The sequence below is a fragment of the Triticum aestivum genome, chromosome 1B, assembly GCF_018294505.1.
Source record: "Triticum aestivum cultivar Chinese Spring chromosome 1B, IWGSC CS RefSeq v2.1, whole genome shotgun sequence".
In the NCBI taxonomy this organism is placed as follows: Eukaryota; Viridiplantae; Streptophyta; class Magnoliopsida; order Poales; family Poaceae; genus Triticum; species Triticum aestivum.
In genome coordinates this window covers 603,987,870-603,998,628 of record NC_057795.1, presented here as the reverse complement: position 1 = coordinate 603,998,628, position 10,759 = coordinate 603,987,870, and the positions used below count along the sequence as shown (strand labels likewise).

Genomic DNA, 10,759 nt, shown 5'->3' with positions numbered 1-10,759 from the left:
GGATGCCCAATGCACCCCAAGATATTCAAGAATAGCCAAAAGCCTAAGCTTGGGGATGCCCCGGAAGGCATCCCCTCTTTCGTCTTTGTTTATCGGTAACTTTACTTGGAGCTATATTTTTATTCGCCACATGATATGTGTTTTGCTTGGAGCGTCTTGTATGATATTAGTCTTTTCTTTTTAGTTTACCACAATCATCCTTGCTGTACACACATTTTTGGAGAAGCCCACTTGATTGGAATTTATTAGAATACTCTTTGTGCTTCACTTATATCTTTTGAGCTAGATAGTTTTTTCTCTAGTGCCTCACTTATATCTTTTAGAGCATGGAGGTGGCTTAATTTTGTAGAAATTCTTAGTCTCTCATGTTTCACTTATATTATTTTGAGAGTCTTTTAGAACATCATGGTATTTTCTATGGTTATAAAATTGGTCCTAGAATGGTGGGCATCGAAGTTGGGTATAATAAAAACTATCATAGAAAGTGAATTGGATGCTATGATCAATTTGATACTTGATAATTGTTTTGAGATATGGAGATAGTGATATTATAGTCATGCTAGTTGGGTGATTACTAAATTAAAGAATGCTTGTGTTGAAGTTGGCAAGTCCCATAGCATGCACGCATGGTAAAAGTTGTGTAACAAATTTATTGCATAGGGTGCTCTTTTGACTGCCTTCCCTTGAGTGGAGGTCGGGGGCGCGCAATGGTTAACTCCTACCAACCTCTCCCCTAGGAGCATGCGTAGTAGTACTTTGCTTCGAGGGCTAATAAAACTTTTGCAATAAGTATATGAGTTCTTTATGACTAATATTGAGTCCATGGATTATACACACTTTTACCTTTCCATCATTGCTAGCCTCTTCAGTACCGTGCATTGCCCTTTATCACCTTGAGAGTTGGTGCAAACTTCGCCGGTGCATCCAAACTCCGTGATATGATACGCTCTATCACACATAAACCTCCTTATATCTTCCTCAAAACAGCCACCATACCTACCTATTATGGCATTTCCATAGCCATTCCGAGATATATTGCCATGCAACTTTCCACCGTTCCGTTCATCATCATGACTTACATTATCATTGTCATATTGCTTTGCATGATCATGTAGTTGACATCGTATTTGTGGCAAAGGTACCATGCATAATTTTTCATACATGTCACTCTTGATTCATTGCCTATCCCGGTACACCGCCGGAGGCATTCACATAGAGTCATATCTTGTTCTAGTTTTGAGTTATAATTCATGAATTGTAAAAAAATAAAAGTGTGATGATCATCATTATTAGAGCATTGTCCCCAAATAAAAAAAAAGAAAGGCCAAAAAAAAGGCCAAAGAAAAAAAAGGAAAAAAAGAAGAATGGCCATAAAGAAAAAAAGAAAGCCCAAAGAAAAAAAAGGAAAAAAGAAAAAAAAATAAAATAAAAAAGGGGGCAATGTTACTAACTCTTTTTTCATACTTGTGCTTCAAAGTAGCACCATGTTATTCATATAGAGTCTCATATGTTGTCACTTTCATATACTAGTGGAAATTTTTCATTATAGAACTTGGGTTGTATATTCCTACAATGGGCTTCCTCAAAATGCCCTAGGTCTTCGTGAGCAAGCAAGTTGGATGCACACCCACTTAGTTTTTTTGTTGAGCTTTCATACATTTATAGCTCTAGTGCATCCGTTGCATGGCAATCCCTACTCCTCACGTTGACATCAATTGATGGGCATCTCCATAGCCCGTTGATTATCCTCGTTAATGCGAGACCTTCTCCTTTTTTCTCTTCTCCACACAACCTCCATCATCATATTCTATTCCACCCATAGTTCTATATCCATGGCCCACGCTCATGTATTGCGTGAGAGTTGAAAAAGGCTGAAGCGCGTTAAAAAGTATGGACCAATTGCTTGGCTGAAACTGGGGTTGTTCTTGATGGGAGTATTTTGTGTCATGAAAATGAAGCATAGCCTAACTATATGATTTTGTAGGGATGAACTTTCTTTAGCCATGTTATTTTAAGAAGACATGATTGCTTTGATTAGTATGCCTGAAGTATTACTATTTCTTATGTCAATATGAACTTTTATTTTGAATCATTTGGACCTGAACATTCACGCCACAATAAAGAAAATTACATTGAGAATTATGCTAGGTAGAATTCCACATCAAAAAATATGTTTTTATCATTTACCTACTCGAGGACGAGCAGGAATTAAGCTTGGGGATGCTTGATACGTCTTCAACGTATCTATAATTTTTTATTGTTCCATGCTATTATATTACCCGTTTTGGATGTTTATGGGCTTTACTTTACACATTTATATCATTTTTGGGACTAACCTACTAACCAGAGGCCCAGCCCGTATTGCTGTTTTTTGCCTATTCCAGTGTTTCGAAGAAAAGGAATATCAAACGAAGTCCAAACGGAATGAAACCTTCGGGAGGGTGATTTTTGGAACGAACGTGATCTAGAGGACTTGGAGTGCACGTCATGAAGCAGCCGAGGCAGACACGAGGGTGGAGGGTGCCCCCCCCTACTGGGCACGCCCCCTATCTCGTGGGCCTGTCGGGCGGCCACCGACCTACTTCTTCCTCCTATATATACCCATGTACCCCGAGAACATCAGAACAAGCCATGAAAAACTATTTCCACCACCTTAACCTTTTGTATCCGTGAGATCCCATCTTGGAGCCTTCGCCGGCGCTCCGCCGGAGGGGGAATCGACCATGGAGGGCTTCTACATCAACACCATAGCCCCTCCGATGAGTTGTGAGTAGTTTACCACAGACCTTCGAGTCCATAGTTATTAGCTAGATGGCTTCTTCTCTCTTTTTGGATCTCAATACCATGTTCTCCTTGATCTTCTTGGAGAACTATTCGATGTAACTCTTTTTGCGGTGTGTTTGTCGAGATCCGATGAATTGTGGGTTTATGATCAAGTTTATCTATGAGAATATTTGATTCTCCTCTGAATTCTTTTATGTGTGATTAAGTTATCTTTGCAAGTCACTTCGAATTATCAGTTTGGTTTGGCCTACTAGATTGATCTTTCTTGCAATGGGAGAAGTGCTTAGCTTTGGATTCAATCTTGCGGTGTCCTTTCCCAGTGCCAGCAGGGGCAGCAAGGCATGTATTGTAGTGTTGCCATCGAGGATAAAAAGATGGAATTTATATCATAATGCATGAGTATCCCTCTACATCATGTCATCTTTCTTAATGCGTTACTCTGTTCTTTATGAACTTAATACTCTAGATGCATGCTGGATAGCGGTCGATGTGTTGAGTAACAGTAGTAGATGCAGGCAGGAGTCGGTCTACTTGTCACAGACGTGATGCCTATATACATGATCATGCCTAGATAATCTCATAATTATCCGCTTTTCTATCAATTGCTCGACAGTAATTTGTTCACCCACCATAATACTTATGCTATCTTGAGAGAAGCCACTAGTGAAACCTATTGCCCCCGGGTCTATCTTTTATCATATAAGCTTTAAATCTACTTTTATTTGCATCTTTACTTTTCCTATCTGTATTATAAAATACCAAAAACATATTTATCTTATTATATTATCTCTATCAGATTTCACTTTCGCAAGTGGTCGTGAAGGGATTGACAACCCCTTTATTGCGTTGGATGCGAGTTCTTTGTTTGTTTGTGTAGGTGCGTGTGACTTTTGAGGAGGCTCCTACTGGATTGATACCTTGGTTCTCAAACTGAGGGAAATACTTACGCTACTATTGTTGCATCACCCTTTCCTCTTCAAGGAAAACCAACGCAAAGCTCAAGACGTAGCAGCGAGGACGGGGAAGTCGTCCAACAGTCAGCGGCGTCGTCGCTTTGGTGGAGCAAGGCGATGGTGAAGGCCAACCTTGAGGAGGCGGAGTCATCAGTTGTCGAGGTGGCCAGGGTTCAATACATTGAGGCTGCACCATAGCAGCGCGATCCCAATGTGTGTGATGCTCCTCTTGGCTGGCGCGCATAGATCCGTGTAGGGTGGCGGGTTGCATGCCTAACGAAGACCGCCAACAGAGAAGCTCAATCCTTGTCGGCTCGAGGTGAACTAACCTTATATGTTGGCCCAACACGCAACACAACCTCCGTAGAGGAGTGGGACTAAAATTTTCACACTCCCTTGATGTCATAGCTAGTCCTTACAAGGCCATCCATAGCTAGTTTTGGTAGAATATCTTTGATTCAATCTTCATTGTCGGGCATACCAAACTTCATGATGTCCTATTATGGGCTGCATGTAGGGGTCGGAAAAAGAATGGACTTCTTTACAACCATATTTTTATGGCAGGAAGAGCAAATAAAAAATGAACACCACCTGGTGAAATTGTCCAAAGTATGCAGACCAAAAGACCGGGGGGGGGGGGGGGATTGGGAGTTCAGAACCTAACACTGATGAGTCAAGATTTGTTGTGTAAATGGTGATAGGAAACTATTTTGAGTGAAGGCCTTTGGGAAACTATTTTGAAAAGAAATACTCAATAATAAAGGTATCACTAGGGTCAACACGAACAGAAAGATTCCCAATTATGGAAAGGGTTGTTGAAATACAAAGAACATTTCTTTTCTTTGTGCAAGTTACTGTGGGTGGTAGAAATGTTAGATTTAGGAAGATTGATGGTTGGGGGACAAACCTTCGAAGCATAATTATCCTAGATTATATAATGTATGTTTTGATAAAAAATATCTAGTTGACAGTATTAGGTTCAGGAGAACCTCCTGGGGTGACTCCTTGGAGCTCTAGACAAATATTAAAGAAGCTTGTGATGAGATACAACTTAGTGATCATGAAGACACCATTGGATGGATCTTAACCAAGAACGAAATTTACACATTTAAATATTATTACAGAGACTTGATTGCTGATAGGAGTGAATAACCACATAAATTTATATATGTGGAAAACGAAAATACCTCTAAGTATTAAAGTGTTTTCTGTGGTTGACTCTTAAGAACAACATCCTGACCAAAGATAATCCGGTCAAAAGGAGTTGGGTGGGGGACAAAGCTTGTCCTTTTTCTGAAAAACATGAGTCTATCAATTATCCTTTTTGCAATTTTGTATTGTCATGATGCTCTAGAATGTTATAAAATGCTCTTTTAATTTTTCCAATGTTCTTGACAATGTCCATGATTTATTCAATTTGTGGATTAAAGAAGTTCATAGAAATGAAAAACCTTTAATGATGGTGGGAATTTCAGATATTCTTTGGACCATATGGAGATTGGGGAACAATGATGTTTCCGAAAACATGAGGATTATTGACCCTTCTATCCCAGTTAACATGATTGACATGTCGCTTAATGATTGGGTTGCTTTGTAGAAACAACAGGAAAAATCAAGAAATACTATGGTGCAGAACAAGAATGTTCGAAATGATAGTAAATAAGATCTTCAAGGCAATAAATGGTTGGTGACTGGTTGTGGCTAGTATCACGGTGGGCCGATGACTAAAGTTGGCGATGGTTCTCACTGCAGGCACTAGGGATGTGATCTTCCTTGTGGTCTCCATAATATCTCAAAGCATGTGTAGTAGCTTAACTTGAACCTGTTGCTGGCATCTTCTCATTTATCTGGGTGTCTGTTGTGCTTTATTGTTTGTTAGAGTGGTACTGCCCCTGGTCGTTCATTTGTGAGCTGTTACACTCGAGGACCGATGTGCGGTTAGCAGAACATGTAACAAGTTTGTGCATCATCCTCCCTTGGTAGCTTTTGAAGCTATCTTTGGGTGGTGTTAGTAGTTTGTAATAAATATGGTGGTTTCAAGTAAATAAAATCAGAGTAGTTGCTCTCTTTTTCACAGACAAAATTCATCTTGCTATGCATAAATGAGCCTTATGGACCTATGTGATTTATTGAGAATTAGTGAATGGGATTCACCCAGTAATTTCAACACATATAACACAATTGGGCCATCAAACATTTGATAGACGAGGTCTTACAGTAATTATTTATTGGGGAAAAGAGGCCTTGGGTTCAGTTCCTTCTCTTTGTAGTTTTTCCTTTTATTTTGTTCTCAATACACCATGGAGTATAGTTTTTGTAATGTATACTGATTTTTGTGTCTTCCCTTTTACTTGCATAACTGCAATTACATTACAATTAGATGCTTAACTAAAAAGAAAATTTTCTTTCACAAGGATCACATATCATGGTGTTTTGACACGTTATTGGTTGATTTTTGTAATTATAAAAATTATATTCTGTTATGATTTACCAGAATACCATTTCGAAAATTCTTGGGGCGGTGTTGTGCTCACCAGCTCCGAGAGTGAGACACAATGACAGTAGAGAGAGGAGAGAACATCGACGTCGTAAAATAATCAATGTGAACCTCGAGCTCTTCATTAATGAAAGACCAACAATGGTGTAGTATGATTTTCACGGTGGGCGGAAACATTGTATTCAGGGTCTAAGAAAAGACACATTAGTTGTCTGCCAAAGTGTCCCAAAGCAAGAAGTAGGCATCTTCATATTAGATAATTTGCCTCGCAGAACATTCAGACTACTGCACGGGTCTCAAACAAATGAATTGTCCAGATAGACCAGGAACCCAAATATATTTGTTGAAAATCTAGATTGGCCCAGTATGGCCAACATTCTACTGACTCCTCCCACGCCCATCTACACAATCTGCACTTTGCATTGCTCTAGGCCTCACTAACTCAGTCGACCACCTTTGTTGCATTGATCTTCTTTTGGACTATCAATCTAGCGCGGGGTAAGAGCTTCATATATAGCCACATACTCCGTACAATGTAGTAGTTAATACAAGGCTAGGAGGTTGTTGTACCGGTCAAACATTAAAAAAATCACATGATTTGGTGGGATATGTTAGAACATGCACTCATCTACTCAAATCAAATAGAATGCATCTGTTGTAACCTCATTCTCCTTCGATGGGAGTGGCAACTACACCAACTAACCTGAGCATAGAGCAAACAGTCATAAACCATGTGTACACGATACACACAACGATAAACACATATGGTCGGATGTGATCTAGACATTCACCCTAAGCTTGTGACATCAATGTATGCAATGACCGACTAGTTACAATGGAAACCAATATAAACCACATGTAGAATCTCTATGGCTATGTGCTAACTGGTTGTTTAGTTGGAACAAAAATCAGGGGGGTCAAGTTAACGTGAGCAATATTTTTTCCCAGTACATCCTCTTTTGGGATTGGGTTTCACTAGATGTCCAATAGGTTCAAAACTATTGATGATCCTAGACATATGGTGTTCACCATGGAGGTAACTCACAATGATAATTTTGCACTTCTCAGTTGGTCTGTCGTACATGATAAGAGACATAGCAAAAGATTGTTGTATATAATCACTGAATCTTGGTAGGGATTTCCAAACTGTATGAAGTACCGAAGCATGAGAGAATTGAAGCAAGATGGTTTACATTGCCAAGAAACATAAATGTCATGTCGTACATTTCAAAGGTCAGATCTTACGAACAATCTTGTGAGGCATGTGTTGCTATGGCACATCGGCCAAGGATCGTCCCCATGATGACCTCAACCTGGATCCGCCAAACCCCGTCGATGAAGTCGGAGAAGAATGCCAGCTATGTCACCAAAGAGCTACCATTTATGATCTAGGGCCTTCGTATAGTCTTTGTCACCGGCACCGCTGCAAATACAACAATAGCAAGCGACAAGAGAAATAATTTTGACTACCTTGAACGCCGACGAGCAAGTGAGGCCATCGACTTCTCAATGCAAATCAGTGGTACATATGCGTGTGTCTTATTCATAGTTAGAGCAAATGCTAATTATATTATCAAGAAAATTTTGATTTGCTAGTTGATGGCACATGTGACCTTTTTGAGAGGTTTATGGACTTTTGTCCCGGCAGATTAAAGTGTTCATCACAATTATCTAGAAAAAAACTAGCATTATTTGTTGTGGCACAATGCCATATGTCAGTTTGAGGACTATTTGGCTTGATGAGAGCTTAGATCTCAGCCCATATAGAAGCACGGGCCAATGTTCATTCATGCTCACAAACTATCACATGGCTGAAGTAATATACCACTGACCCGCTGGTTACATCTATACCACTATGCAATGTACCAATAACTTCAAATATTAGTACTTGATTTACTTTCAGTGTTAGAGTGGTCCATGGCTAACATAGCTCACCAAGTTCTTGCTGAGGTTATGCGCTTATCTTGTGCCTCCCCTTGCTCAGGCGTGTTCTTGCTGCCGCTTTCTCCTACCTCTATCGCTGCTGGCTGGCATGCTTTGGGGACCACATATATGTTACTGGTTTCTTCTCCAAGAATTAGCTTGGCCCCCACGTTGCCGTGTTTGGGTTGGGTTGGCGGCAACATTGCAGCCCACTGAGGCGAAAGTGGAGATGAAGGTCGGGCAGATTACGTAATGTAGGTGAAGGATCACAAAATTAGAAGACATGACTTTTGAAGGTGAGTTATGCAAAAATTGCCACATGGAAGCATGCATAAGGTTTTAAATTTTGTAAACAAAAAAATTATGACCTCACTGAAATGTGCAAATTTTCGGAAATTCTTTTGGATCTGGATTATCAAAATTCACTTAATTTTAACGAATTTTGATTAAATTTAAGTTTGTTTTAAAATGAGTTTGAATCTGGCTCAAAATTTTGGAATTATGGATACTTTGGTACCCACCCAAATTACTGAAATTTCATTGAAATTTTGAACCCATATACAAGTCAAAAAATTGATGTTGGCCAGATAGGTCCGTCGATGACATGCTTAAAAAACTTGACTCAGATGTTCATTATGGTAGTACTAGGACTAACCTGGCACCCTGGAATAGCTTCAGGACTTGCATTCCTCAATTCATATTCGAGTTATTCCAACCATGTATGTTGTTGCTAACTAAAGAAGCTTACAAAACCACTGCAGCAACTTCCCTTAAAAAAACACTGCAACAACCGAAGAAACTTAAACGATCAACCTTACAGCACCGTGCTTGCATATCCCAGCTAATCAATCGACGCGTCTCCAACAGTTAATTAATCCTAATACATTTATTCAACTCCTACAAGTACATCCATTGTTCCCGATGGCTGGATGGATCAGTAGCACTTGTTGGGGTCGCTGGGGCGGAACATGAAGTTGCCGACGGAGTAGAGCGCCTGCAGGCCGTCGCCCTGCTTGACGAAGGACTCGAACTTGAGCGGCAGCCCCTTGCCGGCGGCCGGTTGGTCGGCGAGGCTGCACACCGACGACGACGAGCTCTCCACGTACACCTTGCACTCTTTGCTGGTGAAGGACGCCATCTGCGACGACTGGATGATGAAGTAGCCGCCCTGGCCCGTCACCCCTGCCACCCTCTTCAGCCGCCGCGGGCCGTGCCGGCACTGCAGGTACACCACCGCGCCTGCACAAGCACAAACACACACGGCGCAATGTATCGATTGATGTAAGGACGAAGGAGCACATGCATGCATGCGAATATGCGATGCGTACGTACGTGGTTGAAGAACGCAAAGGTTGGGATCAGAGTTAACCTTGGAGCGGGGAGGCGTCCATGTCGGCGTTGTAGCCACTGTACCTGCAGGTCCTACACCAGACCATGCCCTGCACGCCGATGCTGAAGTTCAGCAGCGACTGAGGCGGGGGCTGGCCCACGGCGGAAGCGCCGGTGGCAAGCAGAGAGAGGAGGACGGCGGAGAGGGAGAACACAATAATGCACTTGGCTAGCACAGCCATGGTACAAGGCTACTAGGCAGACAGAACAGAAGCAGCTATTGCTAGGACAAGATCGACTAGCTAGGAATGATACGTTGCCAAGACAAGAAGCTAGTAGTGGTTGCAAATTTATAGTACATACTTGTGTGACAGTGTGAGGTAGTACTAGCTGAGCAATTGCATGATACCAGTACTGTACATCAAAGTACTCTATTTGCAAGCTAATCACCGTATTATCTTTTACAAAAGTATCAACAATCCCTACAAGTCGATCTTCTATCCACCCCGCACTCACCTACTTCTAGCTAGTTTGACACATCATGATACTAGTGCTTTTTTTTTTTTGCGGGGTAATATTAGTACTTGATTAAAATGGTTCGCGTGCTTGCTGTTTACGCAATGGATTAATTATCGGACATCGTCGTTTGACCAAGTTGTTTATTTTGTGGGCCAAGTTGTGCCGGATATACTACGAGGTTCGTCGCGGAAACATGCATGCATGCTGCAGTCGCATGTGGCTTGGAGCCTTGCTGGAGTGCATCGAAAGCGTGCTACTTTCAAAGCGCTGTCACTTGCTTTCAGGTAACTTAAGCAAGCGTCTGGAGTAATAAGTGATCATCTTAATTCACATACACGTATCGCGTATATTTCGAAGAGACGGCCGGCAGTTTGCAGTGGTGGAGTTCCGCACACCCTAGCACGTAACCCATCTGAGTATCAGTAAAACGAGGGCCGGCGGGCGCGTTGGATGGATGAGAGAAGGCGTATTCTATATATATCTGGTGTACATATACGTGCACCAGAAACCTTGCAGCATTATACGTAGCGTTCAAGGCATATTGGATCGTCCATGTCGGTCCATCGGGATTCTCGGAATGTATGCTTTCATTTTTTCTTTTTTTTGAGGTGAACTAGGGAATTTATTCAACATGCAAGACGTCTGGAATACAAATAATGTTTGGAACTATCCCTAGCTAGCCACAGGTGTCTACCGACTGCAAGAGAAGATGCAGCCTTAGCTAGCATATGAGCTTCGAAATTTGCCTCACGCG

The 10,759-nt window shown here is 41.4% G+C and overlaps 1 protein-coding gene across 1 annotated transcript; it reads right to left on the bottom strand.

The window, feature by feature from the left end:
• Positions 1-8,819: 8,819 nt before the first annotated feature.
• Positions 8,820-9,787, bottom strand: LOC123096812 (non-classical arabinogalactan protein 31-like). Its single transcript, XM_044518585.1, has 2 exons — positions 9,527-9,787; positions 8,820-9,396 (listed from the first exon to the last, which is right to left on the bottom strand). Exons 1-2 carry the CDS (start codon positions 9,726-9,728, stop codon positions 9,092-9,094), a joined length of 507 nt encoding a protein of 168 aa, XP_044374520.1. The 5' UTR covers positions 9,729-9,787; the 3' UTR covers positions 8,820-9,091.
• Between the last annotated feature and the right edge of the window lie 972 nt (positions 9,788-10,759).

Bases quoted from the DNA above. Each gene is read 5' to 3' on its own strand.
- LOC123096812 (XM_044518585.1), bottom strand. From the start codon at position 9,728: ATGGCTGTGCTAGCCAAGTGCATTATTGTGTTCTCCCTCTCCGCCGTC. The intron at 9,397-9,526 runs GTTAACTCTGAT...GTGCTTGTGCAG, and splicing joins GGACGCCTCCCCGCTCCAAG to GCGCGGTGGTGTACCTGCAG.